This window comes from Hylobates moloch, unplaced genomic scaffold (genome assembly GCF_009828535.3).
Source record: "Hylobates moloch isolate HMO894 unplaced genomic scaffold, HMol_V3 SCAFFOLD_6, whole genome shotgun sequence".
Taxonomy (NCBI): domain Eukaryota; kingdom Metazoa; phylum Chordata; class Mammalia; order Primates; family Hylobatidae; genus Hylobates; species Hylobates moloch.
Window position 1 is genome coordinate 76,399,628 of NW_026652281.1, and position 21,022 is coordinate 76,420,649.

Genomic DNA, 21,022 nt, shown 5'->3' on the forward strand with positions numbered 1-21,022 from the left:
ATATGCTCTATTTCCCACACATGCAGCTGCTTGACTTATTCGTGGTTTACTCCTTTGTAGGTTTTAGATCTCAGCTCAGAGTATTATCTCTTCAGAGAGGTCTTCAATCTAAAGTACAGTGCTTTGATCTAAAGTGCAATCTATCACCTTAACCAGGCTTATTTCCTTACAGCATCAATTACTTTCAAAAATTATACTCATGGTGTATTTTCTTTCTTTCTTTCTTTCTTTTTTCTTGAGATAGAGTCTCACTCTGTTGCCCAGGCTGGAGTGCAGTGGCGCAATCTCGGCTCACTGCAATCTCTGCCTCCCGGGTTCAATCGATGCTCCTGCCTCAGCCTCCCAAGTAGCTGTAGCTGGGGTTATAGGCGTGTGCCACCACACCCAGCTAATTTTTGTATTGTTAGTAAAGACGGGGTTTCACCATATTGGCCAGGCAGACCTCGAACTCCTGACCTCGTGATCCACCCACCTCGGCCTCCCAAAGTGCTGGGATTACAGGCATGAGCCACTGTGCCCGGCTTTTATTTCTTTACTTGTTTGTTTTCTGTGTCTCCACACACACACCTTCCTCCCAACAGAATTTAAGCTCCATTAAGGTATAGAATTTATCTCTCTTTTTTTTTTTTTTTGAGATGAAGTCTCGCTTTGTTGCCCAGCCTGGAGTGCAGTGGTGTGGTCTCAGCTCACTGCAACCTCTGCCTCCCGGTTCCAGGGATTCTCATGTCAGCCTCCCGAGTAGCTGGGATTACAGTCATGCACCACCACACCTGGCTAATTTTTGTGTCTTTACTAGAGACGTAGTTTCGCCATGTTGCCCAGGCTGGTCTCTTGAACTCCTGGCCTCAACTGATCCTTCCACTTCAGCCCCCCAAAGTGCTAGGATTACAGGCGTGAGCCACTGGGCCAGACCAAATTTATCTTTTTTTTATCACTATATATGCCCAGTGCCTAGAACAGTGTGATCATTTGATCAATAAATTTCAAAATTGGGCCAGGCGCAGTGGTTCAGGCCTGTAATCCCAGCGCTTTGGGAGGTTTGCTTGAACTCAGGAGTTGAAGGCCAGCCTAGACTACATGGCGAAACCCCATCTCTACAAAAAAATACAAAACAGATAGCCAGGCATGGTGGTGCATGCCTGTAGCCCCAGCTATTTTGGAGGCTGAGGCAGGTGGATCCTTTAAGCCCAGGAGGCAGAGGTTGCAGTGAGCCGAGATCACGCCACTACACTTCAGCCTGGGCGACAGAGAGAGACCCTGTCTCAAATAAATAAATAAATAAATAAATAAATAAATAAATAAATACACATTGAATATACTAGATTCTCTTAAGCGTTTCACACACCTTAAATACGGTAACATGCAAAATCTACACATTATCACTAGGACTATAAAAACAAATTGCTGAACCTAATACAAGAGTATTAATATACCACAGGTATGACTTATTTGCCCATCATCTCTATACTTGTTTTTACACTTTTCTGTATTTGTCACGTCGCTTCCCTACTAAGAAAACAGAATTGTTATCCCAGGTCAGCTGAGGTTACAAGTCCAGGAACTTCATTCGGGGATTCCAGATTGCAACAAGGAATCCAGAATGTGCGCTCCAGGGTGGGGCAGCATCAGCCCCCACCTTACCAATCTTAGCCCCTTCTCATGGTTCAGTGGCACCTGGCCTGTCCATGGAGGACATCAAGCCTGTGTCTTGCCCTAGTATTTAATGTAAATTTCACAACGTAAGCATCATTTACATTTCACATTTAGCAAGTTGGAAAAAAAATCTTATTCTCCATACACTTTTTTCTTTCTTCATTTGTTTTGTTGTTGTTGAGACAGGGTCTTGCTATGTTGTTCAGGCTGGTCTTGAACTCCTGCCTCAGCCTCCCAGAGCACTGGGATTACAGGAGATTTTCTTTCTTTCTTTCTTTCTTTCTTTCTTTCTTTCTTTCTTTCTTTCTTTCTTTGTTTCTTAGTTTCTTTCTTTCTTTCTTCTTTCTTTCTTCTTTTCTTTTCTTCCTTCCTTCCTTCCTTCTTTTTTTCTTTGTTTGTAATGCTGGAACTCTGTACCCTTCACCTAGATTGTTTTACTTCTTATTCGTAAGATTCTGTACCCTTACTTATTTACTTATATATTTATTTGTTTATTTTTGGAGACCTGTCACCCAGGCTTGAGTGCAGTGGCTCCATTTTGGCTCATTGCAACCTCTGCCTCCCAGGTTCAAGCCATTCTCCTGCCTCAGTCTCCCAAGTAGCTGGGATTACAGGAGCCCACCACCACGCTCAGCTAATTTTTGTATTTTTAGTGGAGACAGGGTTTCACCATGTTGGCCAGGCTGGTCTCGAACTCCTGACCTCAAGTAATCCACCTGCCTTGGCCTCCCAAAGTGCTGGGATTACAGGCACGAGCCACCACACCTGGCCAGATTCTGCACCTTTTTAAAAAATTTTACTTTCTCAATTGTCTCAGCACCCATCATAGACATCATGTTTGTTGGTATTCAGGGAAAACAATTACCATTTGTGTATCTGTAAACTTCCAGAACTCTCTTATTATTTCTGAGAGTTTTTGCATAATTCTCTGAGGTTTTACACAAAGAAAGATGATTTTGTCACCTTATTGCCAGTAGCTGTACCTTATATTTTGGTCTCCATGGTTTTTTGTTTTATTTTTGCCTGAGCTTCCAGAAACATCACCAAATGATAGCGGTAGCTCACATCCTGCATTTTATTTCTGACTTTAAAGAGACAACGCTGGTGTTTTATTGTTAAGGATGATGCCGTTGATCTGAGATTCTTTTATCATCCATTCCTGAATTCGTTACATACTTATTGGTACCCATCCAAGTGCATTGGATTTGGCAATATGCAGGGCACTGATCGCCTTGGGGAAAGCAGTTCCAATGGCAGGGTGCCAGCAAAAGCCAGATTGCAGTGGTTTGCAGGGAGGCATGTGAAAGAAACCTTCTTCTTTACTGCCTGCCAAGGATTTTCATCAGGAATTGGTGCTGGATTCTTTCTTAATGCCTTTTCAGCATTTATTAGTAACCTTGTGGGTTGTTTTCTATACTTGACCTATTGGAATGATTTAACATATTAATATATTTTCATTCATTCATTCAAGAAATACCTAAGTGCCTATGATAAGCCACTCTTCTGTTATTGTAATGTTAGATTTGTGATTTTATAAAATATTGTAGGACTTTGTGTTTTTTGTTTTTTTTCTTTGAGACAGGATCTTGCTCTGTCACTCAGGCTGGATTGCAGTGGTGTGATCACAGCTCACTGCAGCCTCAAACTCCTGGGCTCAAGAGATCCTCCCATCTCATGCTCTCGAGTATTTAGGACTACAGGCACATGCCACTGCGCCTGGTTTATTTTTTAACTTTTTTTTTTGACAGGGTCTCACTGTGTTGTCCAGGGTGGTCTTGAACTCCTGGCCTCAAGTGATCTTCTCACCTCAGCCACGAAGCCTGGCTCTTTGTTTTATTTTTATATCAATTTGTAAATATTGAACCGTTTTGACAGTAGTAAGATAAATTTGACTCAATTATGGCATTTTGTTCCTTAATTTTTAATTACTAAATCAATGGATGCTTATTATTAAAAATTCAAGATGCAAAAGCGTATAAATCCAGAAAGTTCAGATATTCCCTATTAATAGATATTTCTGAACCTTTTTATCTTTTAATTGTCATAAGCTTGAAAAAGTTATTTGTAAGCACTTTATGTAGAATTTTCACATCTATATTCATGGCTGTGGTATAGATATTACAGTAAGAGAGCTATACCTGGGGCCCCATCAGATTGGCCTCTCCTGCTAAATGACACTTTGTTGCAGGGGTTTTTTTGTTTGTTTTTCTTTTTGTTTTTGAGATAGGGTTTCACTCCCCGGCCCAGGCTAGAGTGTAGTGGTGGGATCATGGCTGACTGCAACCTCAACCTCCCAGGCTCAGGTGATCCTCCTGCCTCAGCCTCCCTAGTAGCTGGGACTTCAGGTGCACACCACCATACCTGGCTAGTTTTAAAATTTTTTGTAGAGATGGGGTTTCACCATGTTGCTCAGGCTGGTCTCAAACTCCTGGCCTCAAGCGATCTGCCCGTCCCAGTCTCCCAAAGTGCTGGGATTACAAGCGTGAGCCATCGTGCCCAGCGTGTTGCAGTTCTTGACCCATCTGTGGTCTGGGCAGCCTGGCGTTCCCTCCACCCATGGGCATGCTGGATGCCATGCAGAGGTCACTGAGGTTTACTTGTTCAAAGAGTACAAGCATTGATCTGACTATGACTCCATAGTTCTAAGCAAGGGGCAAATAATACAATAAATAGATTAAATGTACAGTATATTAGATGGTGATCAGACCTATGGAGGGAAAGTAAGGAAGGAGGAAGGGAAACGTTATTGGAAGTGAGGGAACCACAGTTACTGTGGGAAGGACGGTCCCATGTGGGGAGGTGCAGAGCTTTCTTAAAAGAGGACTCAGGCAGCAGTGAGAACGAGGGCGCTACAACCACACAACACAATACCAAGGAATCTCACAAATATCACATCCAATGAAAGAAGCAAGGCACGTAGAGTACATTCCATATGATGCCATTTATTTATTTATTTATTTTTGAGATGGAGTCTGGCTCTGTTTCCCAGGCTGGAGTGCAGTGGCCTGATCTTGGCTCACTGCAACCTCCGCCTCCTGGTTCAAGCAATTCTCCTGTCTCAGCCTCTCAAGTAGCTGGGACTACTGGCTTGCGCCACCACACCCAGCTAACTTTTGTATTTTTAGTAGAGACAGGGTTTTACCATGTTGGCCAGGCTGGTCTCAAACTCCTGACCTCAAGTGATCCACCCGCCTCAGTCTCCCAAAGTGCTGGCATTACAGGCGTGAGCCACCATGCCCAACTGTGATGCCATTTATACAAAGTACAAAAACGGGCAGCAAAAATCAGTACAGCGGCCAGGTGCAGTGACTCGCCACTATAATCCCAGCACTTTGGGAGGCCGAGGCAGGAGGATCACTTAAGCCTAGGAGTCCAAGACCAGCCTGGGCAACATAGTGAGACCCCATCTCTAACAAAAATACAAAAATTAGCCCAGCGTGATGTCACATGCCTGTAGTCTCAGCCACTCATGAGGCTGAGGTGGGAGGATTGCTTGAACCTGGGAGATTCATTTGAAGTGAGCTGAGATCACACCACTGCACTCCAACCTGGGCAACAAAGCAAGACCCTGTCTCAAAAAACAGAAACAGGCTGGGCACAGTGGCTCACGACTGTAATCCCAGGACTTTGGGAGGCCGAGGTAGGCGGATTACTTGAAGCCAGGAGTTCAAGACCAGCCTGGCCAACATGGTGAAACCCTGTCTCTACTAAAAATACAAAAAGTAGCTGGGTGTGGTGGCACATGCCTGTAGTCCCAGCTACTCGGGAGGCTGAGGCAGGAGAATCACTTGAACCCAGGAGGCAGAGCTTGCAGTGAGCTGAGATCGCGCCACTGCACTCCAGCCTGGGTGACAGAGCGGGGTTGTCTCAAAAAAAAAAAAAACCTCAAATGAATCCTTGTAATCTCTAAATGGTGTTGTATTTAGTCTCCCTTAAACTGACTGCCTTGGGAAAACTAAAGCAATAACTATTTCTACTGTCATTTTCCTGTTTTAAAAAATTATTTCTGTCTCTCCTCTGGTTATATAAAAATTAACCGGGCGTGGTGGCGGGCGCCTGTAGTCCCAGCTACTCGGAGAGGCTGAGGCAGGAGAATGGCGTGAACCCGGGAGGCGGAGCTTGCAGTGAGCCGAGATCGCGCCACTGCACTCCAGCCTGGGCGACAGAGCGAGACTCCATCTCAAAAAAAAAAAAATAAGAAGAAGAAGAAGAAGAATAATACATCAAAATACTGTTAGGACTTAGGAGGTCAAGTAAAACAAGGATAGAAATCTGTTGCCATTGGATTGGGCAACATGTAAGATCTTGATGATGCTGGTGCAAATAGCTTCACTGGTGTGGAGGCAACTGATCCCAGAGTGCAGAGATTTTGGAGAAATAGGATATGAGGAACTGGAAACAGTCAATCCGCACAAATATTTCAAGTACTTTGACTCTTAAAGTTAAGAGAGGACGTACATAGGGTTGATAATTGTTTAAGTGTTTGTGTGAATGTTTGTCATAGAAGATGAGAAAGAAGGCTGGGTGTGGTGGCTCATGCCTGTGATCCCAAAACTTTAGGAGGCCAAGGCAGGAGAATTATGTGAAGCCAGAAGTTCGAGGCCAGCCTGGATGACATATCAAAAAACTTGTCTCTACAAAAAATTTAAAAAAAGAAAATTAGCCAGGCATGGTGGCACACACCTGTAATCCCAGCCACTTAGGAGGCTGAGGTGGGAGGATCTCTCGAACCCAGGCGTTGGAGGCTGCAGTGAGCTATGATCACACTACTGCACTCCAACCTGGGCAACAGAGCAAGACCCTGTCTCAAAAAACATGAGAAAGACTAAGATATGAGTATGTGCTACAGGAGGAAATCAGTAGACAGAAATAGTTTCATTCATTGATTTCTGCTTTCAATATTTTCATCATTCACTTATTCACCAACTACTTACTAAATACCTGTTGTACCAGCCACTTTTTTTGTTTTCTTTTTGAGACAGGGTATCGCTCTATCACCCAGGCTGGAGTACAGTGGTGTGATCATAGCTCACTCTAGCTTCCATCTCCTTGGATTCACTCAAGTGATCCTCCTGCCTTAGCCTCCTGAGTAGCTGGGACTTACAGACATGCACTACCATATTTGGTTAATTTTTGTTTGTTTGTTTGTTTGTTTGTTTGTTTGTTTGTTTGTTTGTTTTTTGTAGAAATGAGGCTTCACCATGTTGCCCAGACTGGTCTCAAACTCCTGAGCTCAAACAATCCTCCTACCTCGGCTTCCCAAAGCTCTGGGATCACAGGCATAAGCCATGGCACTTGGCCCAGTCACTGTTTTTTGACAGTGATAATAGAGCAATGATAGGTGCAATCTCATGTAATTTACGGTCTAACTGAGAAGAGAGAAGTTGCAGACATAGATGAGAGCAAGAATGATAGTTGGGTGGGGGAGTCTTGAATAAAAGTACAAGATAGTAGACCAGCCAGCCAGGCACAGTGGCTCACGCCTACAATCCCAGCACTTTGGGAGGCCAAGGCTGGTGGATCCCTAGAGCTCAGGACTTCAAGACCAGCCTGAGCAACATAGAGAGACTCTGCCTCTGCAAAGAATACAAAAATTAGCTGGGCATGGTGGTGTGCACTTCTAGTCCTAGCTACTCAGGGGGCTGAGACAGGAGGATCACTTGAGCCTGGGAGGCCAAGGCTGCAGTGGGCTGTGATTGCACAGCTGCACTCCAGCCTCGGTGACAAAGTAAAATCCTGTCAAAAAAAAAAAAAGAAAGAAAAAAAGGAAGAAAAAGAAGGGCATGAGGCTGGGCAGAGTGGCTCACACCTGTAATCCCAGCACTTTGGGAACCTGAGGCGGGTGGATTGCTTGAGCTCAGGAATTTGAGACCAGCCTGGGCAACATGGCAAAGCCCCATCTCTACCAAAAATGCAAAAAATTTTCTAGGCGTGGTGGTGCACGCCTGTGGTCCTAGCTACTTGGGAGGCTGTGGCAGGAGGATCGCCTGAGCCTGGGAGGCGGAAGTTGCAGTGAACCAAGATCGAGCCACTGCACTCTGGCCTGGGCGACAAAAAAAAAAAAGAAAAAAAAGAAAGGGATGAAATTAAAGTTTGTACCCAGGAGTTGCACATGGGTGTGTGTCTCATAGGCAAATAGGCATCACTGGTTGTGTTTGGGAGGGGAATGAAGTAAAAAGTGGAGAATCACTAATCTAATGCAACCTCTTCCTTTCTCAGGTGTGAAAACTGAGGCCCGGAGAGGTGATGTGATTTGCCTAAAGTCATGCAACTAGTGGCAGAGCCAGGCCTAGACGCCAGGTGTCCTGGCTCTCAAGACATTCCGCTGCCCGAGGAATGGAACAGGTAGTATCACTCACACTGGGGGCCATGGGTCAGTCCATTCAGCCCAGAGCTGCCTGAGGTTCCAACTAAGGAAACCAGAGGAAACACCACTCAAAATTCTGACAAGTTGAATGGGGTTGAAATCAGAACTGGGCAAGAGAAAGGGGGCAAGGTTTGAAACTCAGACCTCACGATCCTGAGACAGAGGCCAATGTACCATCACTCCACGTCACCTTCTGAAGGTGGATTGAGCTCTGGCCCTATCATGTCCATCTCTAAACAGCTTGGTGGTGAGTCCTCTTCCAGCCATTCTGCGACCCATGCTCTGTCTGATATAATTCACAGCGTTAGGAAAATCAATGGCCACTTGCAGAGGATGTGTGGGAGGACGGAGAAAAAGGGACATGGGGAGACCAGTTAGGAAGCCTTTGGAGAGTTCCAGGAGGAAAGTGAAGAGGAAGGGCTGGTAGGAGGGGTCTGCTGGATCCGTATGGCATCACCTGGGTTAGTGGTTGGTAAAGTTGGTCAGCAGTGATGGTGGAAAAGCTAGAGTAGAAATGAAATCCACATCAAAGTGGGAAGGAAAAGAGTTTCTGCTTTTATATATGTCTACTTGTTATTTCTACTAAAGGATGTTCTTAAGCCCACTATTGATAAAACAAAATCTACCTTTGGTACTATAAGTAAGATATACCCTATGAATTATTTGTAAACATGAGTACTTTAGTCATTGGTAATGTGTATTAACCCCTCTGAATATTCTGGGCTGTGGTTTCTTTTTCATTCGTTCGATGATTTTTTATTGAGCATCTACCATGTACCATGCATTGGTCTGGGCATTTGGAATACATCAAGTGAATTAAACAAACAAATACCATTGAACTCCTAAAACTCAGTCAGTGGCAGGTGGCCAGAGAAGCTAGTCTTTGGGAAAAACAATGGGAGAAAAAGCTAAGGAGAAAATTCTCAATTGACGCAGTATTAATCAAAGTAAAAGCTGGAAAGATGTATATTGATAGGTTGGGTTTGACTGGATCCTATGGGGAAGGATTTTTCCAGGCAGGGAGAGCTGAGATAGCAGACTGATCATTTCAGAGGATCTACCTGAATCAGTGGCTATGATCGTGTGTCTCCTGACAGGACCAGATTCCTGGGGGTAAACGGCAACAAAAGAGCCTCCATAGGGAGGGGCTCTCAGCAAAGGCGGTGTGAGGAGGCTCAGATCTGGAACAGTTAAGCAGGTCCAAGAAACCGAGCAATGTTGTCCGAAGGTTATCCAACGTGGTGGTGTGGGGAGAAAGCCATGGAAAATCTAAGAGCATCTGACGCCTGTCGAGTTGTCAGGCAGGGATTGAGCAGTGCTCAGTGGACAGAAAGCAGGGCTGTGGTCACTAAGCTGAGGTTCAAGGAACATTTCCAGCCTCTGGGAGGAGTAGGTTATATCCCATGCAAGGCATTAAATAGGGACAAAGGCACAGGAGGGGAAAAGGAAAATGACCTCAGAAGTAGAGGTTAAGGAATAGCTTAAGAACAGAATCAGGCCGAGCACAGTGGCTCACACCTGTAATCCCAGCACTTTGGGAGGCCGAGGTGGGAGGATCACTTGAGCCGAGGAGTTCCAGACCAGCCTGGCCAACATGGCGAAACCCAGTCTCTACTAAAAATACAAAAAAATTAGCCAGGCATGGTAGCACGTGCCTGTAATTTCAGCTACTTGGGAGGCTGAGGCAGGAGAATCTCTTGAACCTGGAAGGTGGAGGTTGCAGTGAGCTGAGATAGTGCCACTGCACTGCAGCCGGGCGACAGAGTGAGACTCCATCTCACTGGCTTGAGGCCAGGAGTTCAAGACCAGCCTAGGCAATGTAGTGAGACCTTGTCTCTACAAAAAAATTTTAAACTTAGCTGGGTGTGGTGGTGTGTGTCTATAATCCCAGCTACTTGGGAGATTGAGGTGGAAGGATGGCTGAAGCCCAGGAGTTCAAGGCTGCAGTAAGCTATGATTGCTCCACTGCACTCCAGCCTAGGCAACAGAGTGAGACCCTGTCTCTTTAAAATCATATATATATATGATTTTATATATATATATATATGATTTTATATATATATATATATATATATATATATATATGGCATCCATCCCATTCATGGGAACCCCATGGCCTGGGCTATAGAGGAAGTAGGATGCGGAGACAGGAAACAGGCAGGGCCCATCGTTCCTGCCCCATGCAGAAGGAAGGAGGGAAGAAATCATGCCTATTGCTTCTTTCCTTTTGTCATCAGGAATCCCCATGAGCGCCATGACACTGAGGTTTCCAGAGAGTGCTTTTTCTTTAATTAACCCAAGTATTCTCAGAGAATGGTTTTCTTAGGGCTGCGGATTAGGGCAGGCATAGGGTCCTAACCTATGTCTTAATCTTTTGCTTTATGTGGTTTCTTTCAGTTGTGACCACCCTGATCCACCATTCATTCTTAGTCCGGACACCTCTTTGTACAGCTCACTCTCCACTGCACGCTCTATTTTCTTCCATCTTCCTGGCTTCCAGCCTTACCGCTTATTCTTCTGTTTGGAGGCTAACCTAACCCATCAGACTTGAGGCTTGGCCCCGTCTTCCCATGAGTCAACATCTTCCTCTAATAATACTTCTGTAGTGGACATTCTATCTGATTCCCCACTGTCCCTTCCACCACCCCTCCCTCCCACCCCATTAGTAGCAGCAATACAGTGGGGGAGAATTTACAAGTCTAGGCCACACACTGACACTGGTCCTATGCTGAATTTGACTTCCAAATAATGTTTCTGTCTCTGCACCACTTACTCCAGAATCTAAGTCCCGGGAAGAAGGATCTAATTGCTCAGCTTCACAGCTAACTTCTTGAACCTGGCTCCTTCAGCTTCCATAGTGGATGATGAGATGAGAGGGGAGACAAGTGACTTAGACGGCCCTCTTGTCAGACCTAATCACAGTGCATAATTCTCCCAATGGGAACACTGGTGCAAATAAGAGGGCAGGCAATTCTAGATCATCACTGGGTTTTGTTTGTTTTGTTTCTTTTCTTTAATTTTTTTTTTTTTGAGACAGAGTCTCGCTGTGTTGCCCAGGCTGGAGTGCAGTGGCGCAATCTCGGCTCACTGCAAGCTCTGCCTTCCGGGTTCATGCCATTCTCCTCCCTCAGCCTTCCGAGTAGCTGGAACTACAGGCACCCGCCACCACGCCCAGCTAATTTTTTTTGTATTTTTAGTAGAGACGGGGTTTCACCGTGTTAGCTTGTTTCATTTTTTGAGATAGGGTCTCACTCTGTCCACCAGGCTGGAGTTCAGTGGTGCAATCACAGCTCACTGCATCCTCAACCTCCTGGGCTCAAGTAATCCTCCTGCCCCAGCCAAGAAGCTGGGACTACAGGTGCATACCGCCACACCCAGCTAATTTTTAAATACTTTGTAGAGATAGGGTTTCACTACGTTGCCCAGGCTGGTCTCAAACTCCTAGGCTCAAGCGATCCTCCCACATCAGCCTCCAGAGTAGCTAGGACTACAGGTTCATGACAGTACACCAGGCTAATTTGTTTTTTTTGTGGGTTTTTTTTGTTTGTTTTTTGTGGAGTCAAGATCTCACTATGTTGCCCAGGCTGGTCTCAAACTCCTAGTCTCAAGCAATCTGCCTGCCTCGGCCTCCCAAAGTGCTGGGATTACAGGCATGAGCCACCACACCCAGCCCATCACTATTGAATAGAATAATAACACAAACCACATACGTAATTGTAAATATTCTAGTTGCCAGCACTTTTAAAAGGTAAAAAGAAACAGATGAAATTAATTTTAACATTACAATTTATTGAACCTAACATTTCTAAAATATCATCATGTCAACCTGAAATCAATATAAAAATTTGTGATGAGATATATTCCTTACTTCCTGTTGTTATTCTAAATCTTTGACATCCAGGGTGTGTTTTACACTTACAGTACAGCTGTCATTGAAAACATTTGATCTGTATTTATACAGTTGAAAAAGTAGAACAGCATACGCAGGTTGTTCCAAAGATACTTAAATATTTCCCAAGTACCAAAAAATCACTTTCCCATATTATTCACTTCCACATTGGTGAAGCTAGTTCATCTTTATTGGAATAATGGTTTGACTTTGAAGCAAAAGCATATCAGTTTTAAAACTACTTCTGTCCAGGCTGGGTGCAGTGGCTCACGCCTATAATCCCAGCACTTTGGGAGGCTGAGGCGGGTGGATCATTTGAGGTCAGGAGTTCAAGACCAGCCTGGCCAACATGGTGAAACCCCATCTCTATTAAAAATACAAAAATTAGTTGGGTGGTAGTGGTGCATGCCTGTAATCCCAGCTACTCAGGAAGTGTGAGCCTGAGAGGCAGAGGTTGCAGTGAGCCAAGATCGTGCCACTGCACTCCAGCCTGGGCAACAGAGTGAGGCCCTGTCTCAAAAAAAAACAAAAACATACTTCTGTCCAACTTATAGCAATTCATCAATCCTCATGTCAACTCATATTAACATGGAATGTAAAAGGATGCTGTATAAATTGAAAAGTAACTCTAAAGTTTGTCAATATCAGCAATAGTCTTCAAATTGTTCTTGTAAGTTTTGCAGATAATTTACATAATGCTGGTGATTACTATTAAAAATATTTTGCAGCCAGGTGTGGTGGCTCATGCCTGTAATCTCAGCACTTTGGGAGGCCAAGGTGGGGAAGATAATTTGTGCTCAGGAGTTCGAGACCAACCTAGGAAACAAGATAAGACGCTGTATCCACAAAAAAAAAAAAAAAACAAAAAAAACCAGCAGGCCATGGTGGTGCGTGCATCTATCTGTAGTCCCAACTACTTGAGGGGCTGAGGTGGGAGGATCACTTGAGCTTGGGAGGCAGAGGTTGCAGTGAGCCAAGATAATGCCACTGCACTTCAGCCTGGGCAGCAGAGCAAAACCCTGTCTTAAAAAACATATATTTTGCATATTGATTCATGTTAAAAATATGCAGAATCATTATTATTGATTCGTATTATGAAATGTTTTCATTTCAATGTAAATTCTTATATTTTTCCAGCTAGGTCACAGGTTTTTCTTTCTTTAGAGCTTGGAATTTATCTCATTTCGTATACACTATGATACTGCTGAGAAAACATAAGTCACACTGCCATGTTTATCTTTGATTATTAAATATTTGGCAAGCATTCCCTTTGTTTCAAGAAAATCTTGAATGGGAATTGACAGTACAGTAAATCTTTGTAAAACTCTTCCATGACTCAAACAATGAACATTGGCAAAGACCCAAGATCACCCCATTCATTGCCTTCTATTTCTTTCAAAAATCCCATGCACTGGTGGTGATTCACAGCATTTGTACGTATACACTGAACAGTTTTAACAACTGTACCCATGACACTTTCCATGGAGCCTGCTTCCAAAAGCAGCACAAATATTTTCAGTATTTATCATACAGTGGGATGAAGCAATAAGGGAAACATCAGTCTCTTGTTTTGAAACTCCAATAAAACCAGATTTTTGACCAAACATAGCTGGAGGACCATCTGGCATGATAGAAACTAATTTTTTCATATCTAAGTGAGATTTTTTTGGTCAGATGTAAAAGATGTTTTAAAATCTATGCTACACTTTTGTAAGCCATGAATTGACAATGTTTTTTCATAAATTTGGAAGACCTTTCTGAATAAATATACCCAGGCTATTAGTTGGGTGGTATCTCATGGCATGACTCAGTTAAATTCTGCAATTTTCCAAAATTTGAATCCATTTAGCTTTAATACATTCTTTCATTCTATGGGCAATTGTTTGGTGGCTTAATTGCAGATTATTCACTTTCTGTCAAATCTTTATTTATTTATTTATTCATTTATTTTGAGACAGAGTTTCCCCCTATTTCCCAGGCTGGAGCATGGTGGTGCGGATTGACTCCACTTCAGTTTTGACCTCCCTGGGCTCAGTGATCCTCCCACCTCAGCCTCCTCCTGAGTAGCTTGGACTACAGGGGTGCACCACCACACTCAGCTATTTTTTTCTATTATTCGTAGAGACAGGGTTTCACCATGTTGCCCAGGATGGTCTCACACTCCTGTGCTCAAGCAATCTGCCCACCTTGGCCTCCCAAAGTGCTGGGATTACAGGTGTGAGCCACCATGCCAGCCTAAAATATCTTTTTAGTCTTTTCCTCATAATTTTCTAACAAAATTTTTACAACTTAAATAATTTTTTTTAACCATCTTTCCATTAAAAAATTGTGTACGGTGTATACACACATGCATGCAAGAATCCGAGTCATTTTTATAGCTGGCCAAAGTTATAATCTCTAATCCTGATAAAACAAAATATATTTAAAAGGTCTTTGCTCAACATTTTATTCTGATTTCAACTAACTAATTTCGTCGGGTTTTCTTATTGTGATAAAATATATACAACATAAAATTTACCGTTTTAATCATTTGTAAGTATACATCTCTGTGGCATTAAGTACATTGACACTGCTGTGAACCATCACCACCATCCATCTCTACAACTTTATCTTCCCACACTGAAACTCTTACCCCATTAAACACTAACTCCCTCCTTCACCCAGGCTGGAGTGCAGTGGCGTGATCTTGGCTCACTGCAACCTCTGCCTCCTGGGTTCAAGGGATTCTTCTGCCTCAGCCTCCCGAGTAGCTGAGATTACAGGCACGCGCCACCGTGCCTGGCTAATTTTTGTATTTTTAGTAGAGATGGGTTTTCACCATGTTGGCCAGGCTGGTCTCGAACTCCTGACCTCAAGTGATCACCTGTCTCAGCCTCCCAAAGTGCTGGGATTGCAGGCGTGAGCCACTGCACCCAGCCTATTTTCTATATCTATGAATTTGACTACTCTAGGAAATTCATATGTGTGGAATCATACAGTATTTATCCTCTCGTATTGGGCTTATTTCACTTAGCATAATGTCTTCAAGGTTCATCCATATTGTAGCAAGTGTCAGAATTTCCTACTTTCTTAAGACCATATACCATCCATTCATCTGTTGATTCCCATTGGGGTAATTTTCACCTTTTGGCTATTGAGAATAATGCTGCCATGAACTTGAGTGTACAAGCATCTATTTGAGTCCCTGCTTTCACTTCTTCTTGGTATATACTGAGAAGTGAAATTGCTGGATCCATGGTATTTCTTTAATTTTTGAGGAATTGTACCACTTTCCACAGCAACTTTTTTCTTTTCTTCTTTTTTTTTGAGATGGAGTCTCGCTGTCGCCCAGGCTGGAGTGCAGTGGCACAATCTCGGCTCACTGCAACCTCTACCCACCAGGTTCAAGCAATTCTCCTGCCTCAGCCTCCCAAGTAGCTTGGACTACAGGTGCCCACCATCACACCTGGCTAATTTTTTGTATTTTTAGTAGAGACGGGCTTTCACCGCATTAGCCAGGATAGTCTCAATCTCCTGACCTCATGATTCACTGCCTTGGCCTCCGAAAGTGCTGAGATTACAGGCGTGAGCCACCGCACCCAGCCCACAGCAACCATTTTACAGTCCCACCAGCAAGGCACAAGGGTGGAAGTTTTCTAGTTTGTCTACATCCTCACCAACACTTGTTTCCTGTGCTGTTTTGTTTTGTTGGTAATCGCCATCCTAATGGGTATGAAGTGGTATTCTGAGGTTTGATTTGCATTCTCCTAGTGTCAAGGGATGTTGAGCATCTTTTCATGTGCTTCGTTAGTTCTTTCTTGAATGTGGAGAAAAACTTATCAAACTCACTGTGTATTTGCTGAAAATGTCTCAATAGTTTCCACCTTATTCTTCATAAAATTTTTTTTCACAACCAACATGCAGCTTTTTTGTTTCACTCTACCACAGCAAATTGCAACTGTCATCCATCATGAAATTGGTGGCACATCTTCCTACAGTTTCTTGAGCTTTCCCCTTTTTAAAATCGATAAGCAGGCCGGGCGCGGTGGCTCATGGCTGTAATCTCAACACTTAGGGAGGCTGAGGCGGGAGGATCGCTTGAGCCCAGGAGTTTGAAACCAGCCTGGGCAACATAGTGAGACCCTGTCTTTACTGAAAAAAAAAAATTAGCCTACTCTGCCTCAAAATAAATAAATAATTGACAGGTAAAAATTGTATATATTTATGGTGCACAATTGGCGTTTTTATATATGTATAAATTGTGGAATGGCTAAATCAGACTATTTAACATATGCATGTTACCTCACATACTTCTTTTTGTTTTCTTTGTTTTTTGTTTCGTTTTGTTTTGTTTTTTTGAGACAGGGTCTCACTCTGTGGCCCAGGCTGGAGTGCAGTGGCACAATCATGGCTCACTGAAACCTCGAACTCCTGGGCTCAAGCCATCTTCCCACCCCAGCCTTCCGAGCACCTGGGACCACAGATGTGCACCACCACACCCAGCTAATTTTTTTATTTTCTGTAGAGACAGGATCTCCCTATGTTGCCCAGGTTGGTTTTGAACTCCTGGACTCAAGAGATCCTCCCACCTCTGCCTCTGAAAGTGCTGGGATTACAAGCATGAACCACTTCATCCAGCCCTCACATGCTTCTTTGTGTGTGTGTGGTAAGAATGCTTAGTATCTATTCTCTTAGCAATTTTCAAATATACAATATGTTATTAACCATACTCACCATGCTGTACAATACATCTCTTGAACTTATTCCTCCAGTCTAACTGAATTTTTGTATCCTTTCACCAACATCTCCCCAATTTCCCCATCCCCCAGCTTCCAGTCTCTCTCTCCCTTTTTTTTTTTTCTTGAGATGGAACCTAGCTCTGTCACCCAGGCATGACAGTGGCACAATTTCGGCTCACTGCAAACTTCACCTCCTGGGTTCAAGTGATTCTCCTGCCTCAGTCTCCCAAGTAGCTGGTGTTACAGGCATGTGCCACCAAACCCAGCTAATTTTTGTATTTTTAGTAGAGATGGAGTTTCACCATGTTGGCCAGGCTGGTCTCGAATTCCTGACCTCAGATGATCTGCCTGCCTTGGCCTTCCAAAGTGCTGGGATTACAGGTGTAAGCCCCCGCACCCAGCCTCCAGTCTCTTAATTTACTATTCCTATCATAGCACTACCATTTGCATCTCCATTTAATTCTACATCAGTTACCTGCCTTTATTTTAAATTGGAAATTTTGTTCATGTATAGAAAAATAATTGAATTAGAATTAAAATAGTATGCATTTTTCTTTAATGAACAATGTGATGCAAAGGTAACATGCAATTCATACTGTCTGGATAAAATATTCAGGTAAACACATTACAATGTTGTATCAATGCACAGAAAAAAAGGATTTGGCCAGGTGCAGTGGCTCACGCCTGTAATCCCAGCACTTTGGGAGGCCGAGGCGGGTGGATCACTTGAGGACAGGAGTTTGAGACCAGCCTGGCCAACATGGCAAAACCTTGTCTCTACTAAAAATACAGACATTAGCCTGGCCCGGTGGCGGGCGCCTGTAAGTCCAGCTACTTAGGTGGCTGAGGCAGGAGAATCGCTTGAAGCTGGGAGGCAGAGGTTGCAGTGAGCCAAGATTATGCCACTATACTTGAGCCTGGACGATAGAGCGAGACTCTGACTCAAAAAAAAAAAGAAAAAAGAAAAAAAGGATTCAAACCAAATGAATTGACGCCTATTAGATGAATGATAGGTTCACATGCGATCTGAGAAAACACACACACGCCTGCCATGTGCACTAGCAATATAAGAATATTTTATGTCATGCACTTAGGAGAGAGAAATGTAATCCTACCAAAGCAAAATTGAACTTAATAGAAAAATATTTTATACTGGTTCAGTTTTCAAATTTTAAAAATTAAGGAAACCTAAAAAGTTGGGCTCCCCATTCACATTAGCTACATTGCTAGTGCTCATTCACCACACATGGCCAGTGGCTACTGGATTGAACAGTGTAGCTCAGTGTAGATCTATCAAACAACAAGAAATTGTCTACACAATTCACTGCTCAGTTTCTTCTCTAAAGAAACTCTGTCCAGGTGCACAGAAGGTATGTAGGAAGATGTTTCCCACAACATTGTTTATAACAGTCACTAAGGAGAACAACCCACATATCCACCAACTGGGTATGGCAAAAAAAAAATTGTGGTGTATCTATTCTAAGGAATCGTATGCCCCAATTTAAAATAGACACATTCGCCAGGCACTGTGGCTTACGCCTGTAATCCCAGCACTTTGGGAGGCTGAGTCGGGCAGATCACCTGAGGTCGGGAGTTCGAGACCAGCCTGACCAACATGGAGAAACCCCCATCTCTACTAAAAATACAAAATTAGCCACACATGGTGGCATGTGCCTGTAATCCCAGCTACTCAGGAGGCTGAGGCAGGAGAATCGCCTGAACCCGGGAGGCGGAGGTTGCGGTGAGCTGAGATCATGCCATTTTACTCCAACCTGGGTGACAAGAAGAAAACTCCATCTCAAAAAAAATAAAATAAAAACATAAAATAGACACATTGGCACGGTGACTCACCCTTGTAATCCCAGCAGTTTGGGAGGCCACATGGTAAGATCACTTGAGCCCAGGAGTTCGAGACCAGCCTGGGCAACATAGTGAGACCACCCCCCCTTAACAAAAGAAAAAGAAATTTAAAAATAAAAAATAAAATAAAATAAAAATAGGCACATGTTTAGATTGTAAGACATATTACTAGGTGGGGAGGAAAAAAGAAGGTTGTACAATGTGATATCATTTTAAAAATTGATGATGGATGCCAGGTGTGATGGCTCTCAAGGGAGGATCACTTGAGGTCAGAAGTTTGAGACCAGTCTGGGCAACATACCAAGACCCCCTTTCTAAAAAAAAAAAAATTAACTAAAAAAAACTTTTTGATGATAGATAGATAAAGACACAGAAAGATACCAGAGAGTGGTTCTCTCTGTGTCTCTATGAAAGGAGAGAGGGAACTTAGATGAACTTGGATTTAATAAGAAGAAAGTAGGTATGTATTACTCATGTAATTAAAATTAATTTAGAATAAAAGAACTTGGAGAGAGGGAACTTAGATGAACTTGGATTTAATAAGAAGAATGCATGTATGTATTACTCATATAATTAAAATTAATTTGGAATAAAAGAATTTAAGAAAGGAAACTCTTGATCAAAATGAAAAGATGAACAAAAAACCAATTAAGTAGAATTCGCTGCAATCCCGATTATATGGTGGCTAGATAAGTGTTATCCCATGGCGTAATATTTAATGCAAATGTCAAAAGTAATTCTCCAAAAAGAAGATACAGAAATTATATGGTGGCCTTTCTGTAAACTGAAACTGGGAAATGCTAGTAATCAAAACTAATATATGAGGCTTTTCTCCACCAGTGTTTTGGCTAATATCCAGGTTACCCATCCCAAGCTGCTATTACATTAAAACCTCCAGACCTCAGCACCGATTGGCATCCAACCCACTGACTGCAACATTTTCCAGCACACCAATTGTTCTTACAGCCCTTGTTTTCATAATCACTGTTCTTTTTCTTTGGTGTTCTTCATTTATCCCATAAATACATATGTTGATTAAGTGGTAATTATTAGGCAACTGGACCCAAACAGCATATGAAAGACAGAATAAGAGGGGGAAAGATCTAAGAGTGTTTTGGGATTCTCAATGTGCCGGTCTTTACATTAGAGAAACCCAGTTTTAAATTAATAGTGCTAGTTCTCTACCTCCCTGTAGATCAAGTTTACCCCAGGGACAACAGGACATGGATTGATCATTTAATCCTTATCCCAAACTCAAAATTACCCTTGCACCATCTGACATTGATTGAGGAAATAGATTAGCCAAGAAAGACAATTCAATCAGCAGAGAGGCCTGAGAATTCTCTTGAATTTGTTTAAAAGCACCCTGAAATTGAAGCTTCTTGGGAGCATTTGCTTCCAACCATTTTCTAAATTGAAATTGCATTCCACTTCCCTAAGACCACAGGCTTTTTCTTTTTTTCTTTTTTTTTTTTTTGAGACGGAGTCTCGCTCTGTTGCCCAGGCTGGAGTGCAGTGGCATGATTTCGGCTCACTGCAAGCTCCGCCTCCCTGGTTCACGCCATTCTCCTGCCTCAGCCTCCCGAGTAGCTGGGACTACAGGCACCCACCACCACGCCCAGCTAAAATTTTTTTCATATTTTTTTTTTTAGTAGAGACAGGGTTTCTCTGTATTAGCCAGGATGGTCTCCATCTCCTGACCTCGTGATCCTCCCGCCTCGGCCTCCCAAAGTGCTAGGATTACAGGTGTGACCCACCGCACCCTTTTTCTAAGACAGGATTATGGGAACTCTGAACTGTCTAAGCAGAAGATGTGTGTCTGAGAACAAAACTGGAATGAACAAATCTATAAAGCAATAGAACAATAACCCCAACAAAGACAGCATGATTCACATTGCAAATGACAGGAAGAAAAAATAAACAAGGGAGCGTTCACCTCAGAAAAGACAACCACTATGACAATGATGAGACCTGAGATAACAAAAATAAAAGGACAGCAAGCCCTGTAGAAAACAAAGCCCTTCGGAATAGATTTTTAAAATCTAGCTACAACCTGTTTCCAAGAGACAAGCCTAATGCAAAGTGAATCAAAAGCATTAAGGGGAAAAAAGTGGGGGTGATCTAAAATACATCAGAAAAACAAAGGAAATAGAACAGTAATACTAATTTTAAAAAATACTTCTATTAACAGCCAGGCGCGGTGGCTCATGCCTGTAATCCCAGCACTTTGGGAGGCTGAGGCGGGCAGATCACCTGACATCAGGAGTTCGAGACCAGCCTGGCCAACATGGTGAAACCCCGTCTCTACTAAAAATACGAAAATTAGGCAGGCGTGATGGCGCACACCTATAATCCCAGCTACTTGGGAGGCTGAGGCACAAGAATGACTTGATCCCAGGATGTTGCAGTGAGCCAAGATGGCACCACTGCGTTCCGGCCTGGAGTGACAGAGCGAGACTCTGTCACACACACACACACACACACACACACACACACACACACACACACAGCCTAGTTAACGTGATAGACAGTACT

General features: G+C 43.2%; 1 protein-coding gene across 5 annotated transcripts in view; it reads left to right on the forward strand.

Annotated features, from left to right (window-relative positions):
- Positions 1-21,022, forward strand: part of TNRC6A (trinucleotide repeat containing adaptor 6A) — a 213,661-nt gene that overhangs the window by 22,794 nt on the left and 169,845 nt on the right. For all 5 annotated transcript variants that reach the window (XM_058440833.1, XM_058440835.1, XM_058440834.1 and 2 more), the window contains exon 2: positions 7,873-7,998. In XM_058440833.1, coding sequence (XP_058296816.1) covers positions 7,919-7,998 — 80 coding nt within the window. In that variant the 5' untranslated portion in view covers positions 7,873-7,918. The remainder of the gene's footprint in view (positions 1-7,872; positions 7,999-21,022) is intronic.